At 56.0% G+C, this 13,726-nt stretch overlaps 2 protein-coding genes across 9 annotated transcripts; both read left to right on the top strand.

The window, feature by feature from the left end:
• IST1 (IST1 factor associated with ESCRT-III) lies at positions 1-9,078 on the top strand. 6 transcript variants are annotated; one of them, XM_083794987.1, is made up of 11 exons: positions 267-320; positions 1,426-1,500; positions 2,314-2,413; positions 3,101-3,281; positions 3,549-3,636; positions 3,960-4,043; positions 4,457-4,567; positions 4,937-5,137; positions 6,223-6,315; positions 7,460-7,508; positions 8,536-9,078. In XM_083794987.1, the coding sequence occupies exons 3-11, from the start codon at positions 2,326-2,328 to the stop codon at positions 8,733-8,735; spliced, it is 1,095 nt and encodes a 364-aa protein (XP_083651113.1). In that variant the 5' UTR covers positions 267-320; positions 1,426-1,500; positions 2,314-2,325; the 3' UTR covers positions 8,736-9,078. The 6 variants fall into 6 exon arrangements, with proteins under 6 accessions (XP_083651110.1, XP_083651109.1, XP_083651113.1 ...); XM_083794986.1 differs by lacking the exon at positions 267-320 and adding an exon at positions 359-643; XM_083794984.1 differs by lacking the exon at positions 1,426-1,500 and having other exon boundaries at positions 1-291.
• DHODH (dihydroorotate dehydrogenase (quinone)) lies at positions 9,017-13,343 on the top strand. 3 transcript variants are annotated; one of them, XM_083794975.1, is made up of 9 exons: positions 9,210-9,823; positions 9,938-10,150; positions 10,278-10,477; positions 10,688-10,770; positions 11,294-11,481; positions 11,890-12,003; positions 12,342-12,495; positions 12,567-12,726; positions 12,858-13,343. In XM_083794975.1, exons 1-9 carry the CDS (start codon positions 9,806-9,808, stop codon positions 12,910-12,912), a joined length of 1,185 nt encoding a protein of 394 aa, XP_083651101.1. In that variant the 5' UTR covers positions 9,210-9,805; the 3' UTR covers positions 12,913-13,343. The 3 variants fall into 3 exon arrangements, with proteins under 3 accessions (XP_083651102.1, XP_083651101.1, XP_083651103.1); XM_083794976.1 differs by lacking the exons at positions 9,210-9,823; positions 9,938-10,150 and adding an exon at positions 9,017-9,157; XM_083794977.1 differs by lacking the exon at positions 9,938-10,150 and having other exon boundaries at positions 9,217-9,823.
• The last annotated feature ends 383 nt before the right edge of the window (positions 13,344-13,726 follow it).

Genomic DNA, 13,726 nt, shown 5'->3' with positions numbered 1-13,726 from the left:
CGTGACGCTAAAGTCGGCGTGACGCTGAAGTCGGCGTGACGCTGAAGTCGGCGTCCCGCGAACGTGTCCCTCCGCCGAGCGATGTAGTCCCTCGGCGCGGCGATTTCCTCCTGTGCCGCCGCAGCTTCTCGCCCGGGGCTCCGCCGCAGCAGTGCGGCGGGCGGCTCGCGCAGCCTCGCCGTAGCCGCCGCGCCCGCTCGGTCTTGCCCGGGGTACGAGGCCGGCTGCGGGGCGTGCCGGACCCGCGGATCGCTCCGCGTGGTGAGGTGGTGCGGCCGGCCGCCATTTTGGGTGCGTGCGGGCTGCGCGGCGGCACGGCGGTGAGCGGCGGCGGCGGCGACGGGCGGGGGGCGCGCTCGGCGGCCGGGGCCTCGTCCCAAGCGCCCGCGGGCCGGGCCGGTGGCGGGCCCGGGGCCTGCCCTGCTGTGAGGCGTTCCCGCGGCGCGGCCTGGCCGCGGGCGGCGGGGCGGAGAGGGGTCTCTTCTCGTCGCTGCCGCGACGAGCGGGGCCGGTGCCGCTAGCCGGGGTAGCCTGCGCCGCCCTCAGTTGGCCCTGGCCATCGGGCAGCCGCGCCGGGCCTCGCTGGGTGAGCAGCGCACCGAGAAACCGCCTCAGCGGCGCCCCGAGCGCTGCCCGAGTCAAGGTTGGTCTCGGCGGAGGCAGGGCTGCCCGTCTGCAGGACGGGGTCACGGAGCCTGCTCAGGCAGGCCGTCGTTAGCGGGAAGGGTTTTCTAACGGGCGCGTGCTGCCGCGGAGACGGCGCGGCTTGTGCCGAGGCTGCTTCTTGCAACTACGAAGTTACTGCGGTGCTGTAGGAGTGCGTTCAGGTTACGGAAGGGCAAAACTTTTCATGGCATCAGACAAACCTATACGTTCTTCTGTATCGGTGTTTTTTGAGCTTTGTTGGTTCTGTGTATCGTTGATAATTGTACTGATGCGTGAAGAGATCAGTTACATAAACTCGGTGGACGCTGGGTAGTAGTAAATTGTATATAAACCACTTGTCATGTACAAAATGTTATCGCTATCCAAAAGTCTGCTCTGTAGTGCCCCTCAGGTGCAAAGCAAGGTCTTTCAATGTGATAGCCCTTAAGGAAGATTTTTTTGACAAATATTTCTTGTCATAACAAACTGCTGTAGTAAAGTGTTTTCTGAGTTAGTTTTCTGTACGACTGATTAGTTCAGCTGGCTCACGAGAGACTGGAGAAATGCCGGAGCAAGTGTTGGGAAAGCAGGAGGAACGTGGAGAGAATATGGAGATTCCTCCTTCTGAGGGCAGGACTGTCAGCTTGGTTCCCAGCCTTAGTTTGTACAGTTCTCAGGTTAATTGCATGCTAGTTTACAGCTTGCGCGTTCATATGACAGAGATTGGCGGTTGCAATTGACTTGTGTGCTTCTTTTAAAAATGCTGTTTCCTTATTGGAGGGAGGGATAAGATCTGACTCTGTGATAGCTGTGCTGGCATCTCCAGGCATCGGTTTACTTGTCTCGCTTTTCAAAGTAAGTGAGTGAAAGCATGTCTTCTACTATTTACGCTGTTTATTACTTACTGCTACTGACAATGTGATATATGTATATTTTTTAATTTGCGTTTCAAAGAAATCTGGGGCTGGGAACCTCAAAATCCTGTGTAGCCCGCCTTACTGAGTTGAACTCGCATTTTCCTTCCCAGACTATTGCTGTTGGTTGGTTGTCTAACATAGAATCACAGTTCTTAAAATTTTACTGTACGCTGGTATTCACATCGGTGGCTAGCGTTAGCTATCCAAATTAAATATACTTAGGCCTTCAAATTAATGTTTTAGGGGATGTTTTCTAACTCTGTACATGTTTATGGAGTAGACGCTTCTTTTTTTATCATCTCATATCTCTTTCTGGGGTTGAGATGCAGTCTGTCAGAATGGGAATATTCAGGAAGTTTCTGTTTGCTGTTGGCCTTGGTTTGGTAAAGTGTTGTAAGGTGGGAAAGGGAACGGTGGTGCTGTAGGTCCAGTCATCTGTAAACAAGCAGATTCAGGAGTAGCAGGTAGCTAGCTGTTCATTCGGAGACTTAGAATAGAATAGTTAAGTGCAATGATGATGGAGTCCAACTCCCTGACCACTTCAGGGCTAACCAAAAGTTAAAGCATATTATTGACAGCATTGTCCAAATGCCTCTCGAACACTGACAAGCACGGAGCATCAATTGCCTTTCTAGGAACCAGCTTTTGCCTTCACTGAATTTAATATTTTTCTGCGTAAAGCAGTAACCAGTGTTCTTCTGGTGTGACCATCGGTTACTGGTGGCGATGACCTTCTCGTCCTCTCCCGCAGAATCTGTTCATCATGTTGGGCTCTGGATTCAAAGCTGAACGCCTGCGAGTTAACCTACGCCTTGTCATCAATCGCCTCAAACTGCTGGAGAAAAAGAAGAGTGAGTATTTGAGGGGGTAGGTGTGACCCAGGATGCTTTTGGGGCTCAGGAGACTTGAGAAGATGATTCTTCTGGCGTTGGGGGAGTTTCACGGACCAAGGATGGAGCAGTCTTTTGCTCTTCCTTGCTGGACCCAGGCCTTGCGTTCTGCCCTGGTGCATGGGTCCCCGGAGGAGCAGGTTGGCCGAGGTGCGGCCTCCATCCAGCTTCCTGGCAGGTGTCAGAGTGCAGCTGACAAGGTGTGCGGGGTCACAGCTGTGGGCTGTGTGTGAGGGACAGTCCAGTTTGCCCAGAGGATCATCTCCTGGGCCTTCTGTTCCTGTAGTGCAGTGAGGAATTTCCTGCGCATGGCTCTCCCCACCTGGGCTGTTCTGCCCGGATCAGACATAGATAAGAGATTTACCCCACGGTCTCGATCGACTCTGCAAGGGAATTGAAGGTGTAGAAGTGTTCCTAACAGCCAAAAGCCCGCTGCCCTTTCTCCTGTGAGTTGGTATGCTAGGACTGAGGCACAAAGGCTCCATTAAGCCGTGGCTGAGTGTCTTGCACTACAAAGGCTCAATGGAGAGAGAGAGGGAGAGAGAGAGAGAGAAGCTGGCGATGGGTGTGTGTGGTGGGGGCTGCAGCTGGATATGGAGGCAGCAACCCCTGCCAGCACAGTGACTGGCTTTGGGATATGTGCTGTAGCTGAGCTGGCCCAGAAGGCAAGGAAGGAGATTGCAGATTATCTGGCAGCTGGAAAAGATGAGCGTGCCAGGATTCGTGTGGAGCATATCATCCGTGAAGATTACCTCGTGGAGGCCATGGAGATCCTGGAGCTGTACTGCGATCTGCTGCTAGCCCGCTTTGGCTTGATTCAGTCCATGAAGTAAGCTCTGGACTAGAGGGTATGCTGTGGGAGAGGGTCCAGGCCCCTTGGGCTCAGGGAGGGGTACTGCTTGGGGCAGGCCTGGGATACAGAAGGGCACCTGTGTTTGTCCCAGTGTTCCAGGGCCTCCAGAGACCTTTTCTTCCCTCGACGGGGAAGTCTCTGGAGGCTAGCACGGAGGTTGGGGACTTTAAGGCTGAGCAGGTTGAGGGCTGGAAAGACTAGGTGTGTGGTGTGGAGATAGGATTTTTTTTCTGTTGTCCTTAGGGAGCTGGACTCTGGCCTGGCAGAAGCGGTCTCTACACTGATTTGGGCTGCACCACGACTCCAGTCAGAAGTGGCTGAGTTAAAGATTGTGAGTAGGGTTGTTTGAGAGGTGTTAGCAGGGTGGGGGTAACACCGTGAGAAACTGGTGGAAGCTTTTGCCCGGGACTCTGTCATTAAGGCAAAGGACATATTTTTACCAGCTCTGCAGGTGGAGACCCTGGCCCAGGTTTCATTTCTACAAGGAACTGTGGAGCCTCAGGGACAGTTGAGGCTGATGAGCTGGGCTCGCTTGGTGCCAGAAGTGAGAGCAAATAGAGGCAGGGAGGGCTGTGGGGGCTGCAGGAGACGTGGAAAGTGTGGCTGGGGGAAAGCAAGGCTGTGCATGTTCCCAGAGTTTCTCTCCTGCTGCAGGTTGCTGACCAGCTGTGTGCCAAATACAGCAAGGAGTATGGGAAGCTGTGCCGGACAAACCAGATCGGAACAGTTAATGACAGGGTAATGAACTGGTAGAACAGCAGCAGCCAGCTCAGCTGGCAGAACAGATACATCTGCTGTGGCTTTCTGCCACTTATTCCTGTGGCCAGTGGCTGATGACTGTGGCTCACTGCAGGGTGGGGCGGGACAGCTGCACTGCTGGGGCTTGCCTGCCTTGAAGCACAGGAGCATGGTGCTGAGGTACCTGGCAGGTGGGGTCTGGCTGTGCTGCCTGTGGATGGAGAGGCTCCGAGCATGGGGAACCCTGCCCCGTGGCTGCCAGCAGCCTCCCCTGTGGCAGTGCTGTGCTGGGAGGAAAGGGCTCCTCAAGACTGCGCTGTGCTCCCCACGGCAGGTGGCCCTGGCTGGGACAGAGCCCAGCTGTGTTGTGCTGCCCCGTTCCTCGTGAGCATCTCTGCACCCTTGTGTTCCAGCTGATGCACAAGCTGAGTGTGGAGGCACCACCCAAGATTCTGGTGGAGAGATACCTCATTGAGATTGCCAAGAACTACAGTGTGCCCTACGAGCCTGACTCGGTGGTGATGGTGAGTGAGGCACTGCACGTCTGTAGTTCCCTTCTGTGTTACTGTGACTGAATTTTCCCATTAGTACTTCAGGGGTTTTCAGAGCCCAAGTCTGAAGCATTGCACCAGACTTGCTGGTAACTGTGCTTTGATACCTTCTATACAGTCCTGTGGCATACTAGCATAGCAGGGTCCCTGCTGCTTCCCACAGTCCTGTGGCATATGGCTGTTGTCATGCTACAGTCTGGTCTCTCTCCTGACTTCGTTAATGCAGTTGCTGTCCATTCTGTCCGTCTTCTGGCTTTGTCCCATCTTGTCCAGGGACAAAACCTGCATCTAATGCTGTTCAGAGGGTTGTGATCAGAAAAGAGATTCTTCTTCCCTCCCCAGGCTGAAGCCCCTACAGGTGTGGAGGCAGATCTGATTGATGTGGGATTCACAGATGATGTGAAGAAGGGTGGCCATGGAGGGGGAGGAGGTGGTGGATTTACTGCCCCCCTGGTTGGTCTTGATGGATTAGTGCCAGTGCCGATGCCGATGCCTATGCCGTCACCAAATCCACCCTTCTCCTATCCACCTCCAAAGGGACCGGTAAGTGGCTTTGGTTTGAGCTTGCCTTTCTTCTGTGGAGGACTGATTGTGATGCTTAGCCCTGTACCTGCTGATTGGGAAGTATCTGTACCTGATAGCTTGATGGGTCAGAAGGCCATCTTGTAGCTGTGATACTGCGTGAGATGGAAATTGTTGGCAGCACAGCTTCTTGTTGCTTCTTGACGGCAGAGATTCCTACCACTGTTCTCCAGCCAGCCCTCTTTGCATTCAGGGACCAGAGGAGTCCAGACCGAACTCCTGAGGCAGTCTTCTGACTGTCAGGCTTTTGTCCAGGGGTTGGAGCAGCACTTTGAACTTGGTAGGCTGGTAGTGTGCCAAGGTTCAGTCAAGGAAATCAGGTGAGTTTTATGGGATGGGAACAGCAAAGGAAAATGCAGAAGTGCCTTGCCTTTAGACCCAAGAAGGAAGGGGACTAGGTCAGCAGCTCTCAGAGATGATTTGCTGTGGAAGTGGAAGACAGAAGCTGGAAAGAGCACCTTTCTTGGCTGTTAACAGGATATCTGGGAAGTGGCAAAACAGTGGATTGGCTTGGTATCTTAATAAAGACCCAGCAATGTGGTGTTTTTCATGGAAAATCTGGGCCAAGTACCGTTAGCTGGCTGAAGACCCAGGCAAAAATAATCTGAGGACTTGCTGTAAGTCTAGATCTTTAAGGCACTGTTGTTACTACAAGTAAGGGTAATATGTACAAAGCCTTGAGTGAGCCATAGAGAGTTCCTTCCTGTTCTGTGGTGCTGCGCTCAGGAGAAATGGCTCAAGAATGCTTAAGGCAGGGTGTTCCACTTTTTTTCGTGTGGTACTTCTAGTACTGCATGAGATGAAGTGTTTACTCGTGATGGTTCTTTAGAGTAACTTGTAGTGCTGTTTGGTGGCTGCAGGTGACTGTGTCTGATTAATACTTGAGAATCTTTTCCTAGTGAGTATAAATAATCTATATCAAGTTGGATACTTAACTTAAACTACTACTTTCTCTGACTCCCGTAGCAACTGAAGATGTATTGTGTCCAATGGTAGCTCTCAGGTGAGTTGGTTGGCACGTGACTGTTTAATTTCTCTCTGTACAGGAGAACTTCAATGGCCTGCCAGTGGGGACCTACCAGCCTTTTACTAACATTCATCCACCACCAATTCCGGCAAACCCACCAACATACGAATCTGTAAGTGCCTGAGCTGAATCACCCACCGCTGTGGGCAGCAGAGGGAAACTCGAGAGGAGGGCAGTGGTAGCCATTCATTAAGCACGTTGTCGTCAACCTTTGGAGCCTTTGGGGTGGTGCTCGGCATTGCTTTGGGTGTGGTGAATAGCTGTGTGTGTGTGACGAGAGAGTCTTGTGAAAAGTTCCTCATTCATCTGTGTATTTTAACTGCAAAAGAAAGCCAAGATTTATTTTTACTGCGTTGTTAAAATGATGATAAACAGTTGATGAGCAGAGTCCACAGATCCTATTTTTGTAATGTGGCAGGTTTATCGCTTTCAGTCTGTTTCATTATGGCTTTTGAACTAATACATAGTTAGTCTGGATGAAAATTTTGGCTGACCCAGCCGAAGAATGTTGAAGCACTCTTCCTTTCCCAGACTTTTCTAAGTCCTCGGGGAGGAGAAGGGGGAGTCTGGAGTTTGCTTTCCGTGCTTGTTTTTGTTGCAGTTCATGATCACATTGCTAATTTTTATTTTGGTGACATGTTTGTCTCTGCAGTGCCATGTATAGCAACGACTATAGCCCAACACTTGTGCGTACCTTTGAGTCCAGGAGATGCAGGCACAGCAGTTGTTAGCTAGGTGCAGATAGATGGCACTGACTGCAGCCCACCAGGAAGGAGGAGTTCTTCCAGCAAAACGGACGGTGGTGTGGGTCTTTGTCCTAGCTGGTCCAAAACTTGAGAAGAGATCATCTCATACCTTGCTGCTGATCACAAGGGCTTATCTATTGCTTGTGAAAGGAAGCAGTTGCTGTGCTTACGTGGATGAAGACAGCGGTCTTCTCCCACTTTTGTCCTTGATAAATATTTTTAGACCTGCTAGTAGATGTGCTGCTTATCTGGTACCAAAATATGGCCAGTGAAGCTGCTTTGATTGGCAAGGAGGGACAGGGAAATGGAAGCACTGCCTCCTTTTCTTGGGAAGAGATTCAGATTCTTCTGAGTGCACTGGAAGCTAGGGTTATCTGTCGTCTTGGAGAGGTGTGGCATATGCATTGCTGTGCATGAGTGTGGCTGCTTTTGCACGTGAGTTGTGCCTATACAGCTGGGGGATTCTGTGCCTGCTAGGAAAGTGTGATAGTAACTGAGAGCCTGTTTCAGATTGATGAGCCTAATGCTGACAAGGATGATGCTTCTGCACCGGTGGCTGGTGAGTATGCCAAGAGGCATGGGGTGGTTTGGGGCTGCAGGTAGCCTGGGATCCTAGCATCCTTGGGAGTGAACTTTCATTATAGGGAACAATGTGTAGAACTGAATTCAAATCCTGCTTTCAAAATGTGTTGGGAGAAGCCTATGGCAGAAATGGAGAGTATTCTCAAACACATTGGAACTGGGAAACTCAACAACTAGAGTTTGACTTTGGAGTCAGTACTAGGTTTCCAGCTTAAGTTTGCAGAATAAAATGAGAAAGCAACAGATTTAAATGATGATATACTTTTATGTAACAAATATTTTTGCAGGAACAGAAAGAAGCAAGCACTGAGAGGTAGATAAGCTTGTATTAATGTCAGCGTTGAGGCCGCATGCAGTGCAGCAGGGCTAGCAGGAGGAGTTGATATCTCTCTGTCCCTCTACCTATGTGCTTCTGAGATGCTTCATGTGTTGTAATTGGATCATAATTTCTTCAGCTTTGTACAGCGTGCCTCTGCTCTGTATGTTTTGAAAGCACTTATAATCTGTAGCAGATAAGGGCAGAGTAGGTTTTAAAGTAAGTAGACCCCTGCCAGCTCCAGCAAGGATTTCTGACAATCTCATGGAGTCCTTTGGAAAGTGGTGGTGGTGTATGATGAAGGAGATGGGCCTACCCTTGCACTGGGATTGGTACGCTTCAGTTTGACATCTGGGTGATAGGAGCACGTGATACCTGTGTGTCCCTGTAGGGGGTGTTGGAAGGGAGAAAACTGGGACTTGAATCCCCATGGTGCAGCCCATCTTCTGCAATCTAGTACATCTGTAGGATGGGGTCACCAGTCTAGGTCTGTCACGGCTGCAGCTCCTTGCAGCCATATAAACCTTTTCCCCATTGAGCCTAAGTGCAGTTGGAGCTCTGTGACCACTGGTCATTGGTACTGCGGTTTTGATTGCAGGATCTGTGTGTGTGTGTTTCTGTGTCTCTTTTTGGCCTAATGAGTGTGATTACGAGTGAGGTGAAATGATACTTCTTTTATTCTAAATAGGGCCTGGACCCAAATCAGAACCTTCTCCAAAACCAAGAGCTGGACCTCCTAATACCATTGATAACTTTGTATTGCCTGAATTACCTTCTGTGCCGGACACACTGCCAACAGCATCTGCTGGCACCAATTCTTCTGCCTCTGAAGACATTGACTTTGATGATCTTTCTCGGAGATTTGAGGAGCTAAAGAAGAAAACATAAGGCTGAGTGGGCTATAACTCCAGTGAGAAGGGCAGGAGCTGTGATAGCTTCTTCTCTCTAAAACACTCCCCCCTGAAATTGGTTTCCTATATTAACCTCAAATGAACACTCTTCTTTTTGAGCTCTCTTCCTGCTGTACTTAAACCAAATGCTGCAGCTTTCCCAATCGTTGCTCCAGGAGTTGAACTGTGGGGAGTCTTGTGAAACTGAAGCAGGGAACAGTTTGCACCAGTCTGGGTAGCTATAGAGGAAACCCTTGTTTGACATTCTGGCTGCCATTCGTGGCTGTCTGTAGCAGCTGTTCTGTCTTCTGCAGAGAAGGGTGATGAAAGTTGAAAGATAACTGGGCTTTCCTCTTGTGCATGTGGTCTCAAGGGGAGTGTCATCCACAAGGTGCCCTGCTCTGCTTTGTGGTGCGCGTGGTAAGGGTGATTTTTTTTTTGATTTTTTTTTTTAAGTGCCTTTGGTAAGACTTTTAACTAATGGGGGCTGAGACAGGGAACACCATTGTGAGTAGACGGGGTAACGCCCTTAAGGCTGGGCAGCCCTCTGGCACGGGTGGCACCCCTCCGGCTCCAGCTGGATCTGCCTGCAGGGGCCGCGGGGACGGACGTGCTCCTGCAGGCCCGCTGGGGAGCCCTGCCGGCTGCACGGAGGTCTGTGCCCCGCTCGGGCGGGGCGGGCGGCACCGCGCAGCCCTCAGCTCCAGCCCGCCGGAGGGGGCGGGAGGGCCGCCGGGGCACCGCGGGCCGCTCTGGCTCTGCGCCGGGCGGGAGCGGCTCGGTGCCCCCCGGGAGGCTGCGGGGCGCGGAGCGTCCTGTGCGACGTGGCCGTGCGCAGCGCTCCCGCGCGGCTCCGCCTCCGGTGCGTGCCCGGCTGCGCCGCGGTTCCCAAGACGGACGAGCAGGGGGGGCTGCGGCGGGGGCGGAAGCACGGGGCCCGCCCTTCCCTAGGCACGGCCGTGCTCCCGCGCCCGGCGCCTCCCGCGTCTCTATTGGTTGGGGCGCCTCGGCCTCCGCCAATCGCTGGGCCGGGTCCCCGGAAGTGCTGCACCCGTTGGGCCGGGCAAGATGGCGGCGCCGCTGCGCGTGAGCGGCCGGGGCCGGGCGGGGGGCGGCGGGGGGCGGCGGGGGGCGGGCGCGGGGGGGGCCGGGGCCGGTGTCGGTGCTGGTCCCGGTCCCGGTACTGACGGCCTCACACAGCGGCGCCTGCGGGCGCTGGCGGCGGCGCTGGGCGGCTGCGGGCTGCTGCTGGGCTCGGCGCTGGCGGCGGGTGACGAGCGGCTGCAGGCGGCGGTGCTGCCCGCGGTGCTGCCCGCGCTCCGCGCCGTCCCTCCGGAGGCCGCGCACGGCCTGGCCCTGCGCGCCGCCGCCTTCGGGCTGCTGCCGGGCGCCCGCCCCGACGGCCCCGCGCTGGTACGGCTCTGCGGCGGGGGGGGGGAGGCGCCCGGGGGGGCGGCGGGGCGGGGGGGGAGGCGCCCGGTGAGGAACCCGGTGGGGGCGGGGCTCGCTGCGCGGGGCCTCACGCGGCGCTGCCCCGCAGGAGGTGCGCGTCCTCGGGCGGCGGTTCCGCAACCCGCTGGGCCTGGCGGCTGGCTTCGACAAGCACGGCGAGGCTGTGGACGGCCTGTACAAGGCGGGCTTCGGCTTCGTGGAGGTGGGGACCGTCACACCCGAGCCCCAGGAGGGGAACCCCAAGCCCAGGGTTTTCCGGCTGGTGGAGGATGAGGCGGTCATTAACAGGTGGGGACGCGCAAATTGTCTAACCGGGTGCTGGTGGAACGGGCTGGTGGCATGTGGAGAAGGAGTTTGGGCAGCCCCAGCTCCGTCTTCTGCTCTGTGGTTGCAGCTGCACTGGGTGCGCTGGGCGGAGCTGTGGAGCCTTCCTCACAACTCTCCCGTGTCCTGCTTGGTGCACCAGCCTGGTCCTGAACCTTATCTTTTCTGTTGCAGGTATGGATTCAACAGTCACGGCCACGCTGCAGTGGAACGCAGGCTGCGGGCCCGCCAGGAGGCACAGCGCAAGCTCACTCGTGGTGAGACAAGCTTGTAAACCTTTGCTCTGGGGGTTGGCAGGATGAATTTGGGGATCTTCTAGCTAGCTGCACGTCAGGGAAGGTGTATAATGCCAGTGCCTCAGAACAGTGTCCAGGAGCTGGCCAAGGCAGTGTGTACTTAGACAGCAAGAGCCCTCAAGGCTCTGACCAAGCACCTTTCTCCTGCCAGTTCCTTTGCGGTAGAGGCTCTACTTGCTGCTTTGGGAAGAATGTATCAGCTGAGACTAGCCAAAGCCAATAGGACCCCATCTGGGTAGTTTCCATAGGCAGCCTGTACTGGGTGGCCCAGCAGGAGGCTGCAGTGCTGGGAGGTGCTGACCATGCCAGCCACAGTGGTGCTCCTGGGGCTGCAGGACAGCCTAATGTCCCAGCCCCATCAAACTCTTGGATTGTTTATCCCCGTATTGATTTTAGCTAGTGTGGGACCTCCCTTGTCAGGTGCTCTGGCCCCTCAGATGATGGTTGGTCCTGCTGCACTGGCTCAGACACGTCTGTGTTCTAGCGGGGATGCCTCTTGGAGTCAACCTGGGCAAGAACAAGAGCTCTACAGATGCTGCAGCTGACTACGTGGCTGGGGTCCGAGTGCTGGGCCCCTTGGCCGACTACCTGGTTGTGAATGTGTCCAGCCCAAACACCCCAGGGCTGCGGGACTTGCAGGGCAAGGCTGAGCTGCGGGACCTGCTGACCAAGGTGGGTGACCCCGTGTGGGGAGGAGCGTGGGGCAGTGGGCAGAGCCACTAAGATGTCCCCTGCTCAGCTGTTGATCCCATGGGCTGGTGCTGGGTGTACCAGGGCACTGTACTCCAGCAAGGGGCAGGTGAACAGCGAGGCACTGCCCTCTGCTCTGCTCTGCTCCCGCAAGGAGCATCCCGTGACATCAGGAGTTACCACAGTCCTGCCTGTGCCCCACAACTCGTGCGTGTTGTGTGCCCCAGGCCCTGTGTCGCTGGGTGCCTGTCCCATCGGTGGTGCTGTGTGGAGACAACAGGGTCTGTCCCTGTGCTGCCTGGGGCTGTGGGTGCACACGGTCCCCCTGGCCTGGAGCAGGAGGTGTGTGTCCCCGACACGCTGCCGTGTGTCCCTGTGTGTACCCCGCAGGTGCTGGCAGAGAGGGACACGCTGCCATGCCAGCACAAGCCAGCCGTGCTGGTGAAGATTGCCCCAGACCTTACTCTGCAGGACAAGCAGGACATAGCTAGTGTCGTGTGCGAGGTGAGGGGACGGGGGGCAGCACAATGGCAGCGGGAAGGGGAGGCTGCTGAGGAGCTGGGCTTGTGCACCCCCTGCCTTGCCTCAGTGTGGGGCAGGGTGCTGGTGATCCTGACGAGTGACCTCTGAAGGGACAGGCAGCCGTGCAGCTCTGGCTGGCTGTAGTCAGTGTTCTGAGTAGCTGCGTGCATCCCACCAGACCTTGGGGATTGTGCAGTGAGTGGTGGCTGCTTTGTCTCTGGGCACGGTGCTGGGGGGAGTCCTGGCTCGCCTGGCGGCTCGTGGATGAGGCTCAGGGGCTGCACGCAGCAGCTGGGTCCTCACGCTGCTGCATCCCTCAGCTAGGTGTGGACGGACTGATTGTCAGCAATACTACCGTCAGTCGGCCCCGCGACCTCCAGAGCGTGCAGCGCCTGGAGCCTGGGGGCCTCAGTGGGAAGCCCCTGCGGGAGCTCTCCACGCAGACAGTGAGGGAGATGTATGCCCTCACCCAAGGTAGGGGCAGGGCAGGACACGGGGCGTGTGCTGGTCTCACCCCGCTGACCTGACCCCATGCCTGCCCGCAGGCCAGGTGCCCATCATCGGCGTGGGTGGGGTGAGCAGCGGCCGCGATGCCCTGGAGAAGATCCGTGCCGGAGCCTCGCTTGTGCAGATGTACACGGCGCTCGTGTACCATGGGCCGCTGGTGGTGGGGGCAGTGAAGCGTGAGCTGGAGGAGCTGCTGAGGTGAGTGAGGGGCCAGCCAGCTCCCTGTGGCCTGGGGAGGCTCTGGGCAGCTGTGTGCTAGTGCCCGAGCGCTGGTACTGTGGGGCTGAGCAGCGGTGCCAGCCAGGCCATCACGCGCTGTTTCTGATTAGGGAGCAGGGGTTCAAGAGTGTCATGGAGGCAGTTGGAGCGGATCACCGGCGCTGACGCATCGCAGGACCGAGCTCTAGCCAGGAGGAAACGTGGCAAAGCCAGGATGGCCGCGGTGCTTCTAGCGTGGGCAGGCTGGGAACAAGACAAGGTCCTGCTCCGGGCCCTTGGGAAGGGCCAGCGAGAAGTGGAGCTGGGGCTGCACTGGTGGGAAGCAGGGGAAGGGACCTCCACGCTGTTGCAGCTGCTCAGGGCTGTATTTGGGCTTTCCTGTGGGCTGCTTCCCCAGCTGTGGGGTGGTGGGTGTCCCTTTTGCCAGGGACCCTGCAGCCAGCTTGTGCTGCTGGCTCTGGCTGGCTCTGGGTCCTCCTGCAGTGCAGTCTCCAGAGCAGGGTCCATCCTCCCTGCCCTCCTCCGCACACTGTGCTGTAACAAACCCGTGGTCCCCAGGTCTTGCCTGAGTGTCAATAAACGTTTGGCTCACCTGGTCCTGTGTCCTGCTCTGGGGATACCCTTTGGGCTGGTCAGACTCCAGGGGATGGCTCTCCTCAGCTGAGAGGGATCCCTGCTCTCTGTGTTCTGCTCGGTGCCTCTCTTGCTGGTCGTGGAAGCCATCCCACACAGACCTGTGCCTTGTCTGTGCCTCAGGAGGTGTCAGGAGCTGTTTCTTCCTGTTGCTGGTGCTTGGAGACAGCCACAGTTGCGCCCTGTCACTTGTTACGGAAAAGCCCTGCTTATTCACACTTCTGGAGGCTGTGGGTTGTTTCCTCTGGGGCTTCCTGGCAGCAGCTGCTGCTCGACCCCGGGCTGCCAGCAGCCATCTCTCCCCTTCCTGAGCAAGGCCCGAGCCCTGGACGCAGCCTTGGCTGTG

The sequence above is a fragment of the Anser anser genome (assembly GCF_964211835.1).
Source record: "Anser anser genome assembly, chromosome: 11".
In the NCBI taxonomy this organism is placed as follows: domain Eukaryota; kingdom Metazoa; phylum Chordata; class Aves; order Anseriformes; family Anatidae; genus Anser; species Anser anser.
This window is presented reverse-complemented; position numbering and strand designations above follow the sequence as displayed.

What these genes read in the sequence shown, in the direction of transcription:
- DHODH (XM_083794975.1), top strand. An exon ending in GATGAGGCGGTCATTAACAG is followed by an intron (nt 10,478 to 10,687) that starts GTGGGGACGCGC and finishes TTTCTGTTGCAG; the next exon opens with GTATGGATTCAACAGTCACG. An exon ending in TGCGGGACCTGCTGACCAAG is followed by an intron (nt 11,482 to 11,889) that starts GTGGGTGACCCC and finishes TGTACCCCGCAG; the next exon opens with GTGCTGGCAGAGAGGGACAC.
- IST1 (XM_083794984.1), top strand. Translation starts at nt 2,326, where the DNA reads ATGTTGGGCTCTGGATTCAAAGCTGAACGCCTGCGAGTTAACCTACGC. An exon ending in ATCCACCTCCAAAGGGACCG is followed by an intron (nt 5,138 to 6,222) that starts GTAAGTGGCTTT and finishes CTCTCTGTACAG; the next exon opens with GAGAACTTCAATGGCCTGCC. An exon ending in TGCTTCTGCACCGGTGGCTG is followed by an intron (nt 7,509 to 8,535) that starts GTGAGTATGCCA and finishes TATTCTAAATAG; the next exon opens with GGCCTGGACCCAAATCAGAA.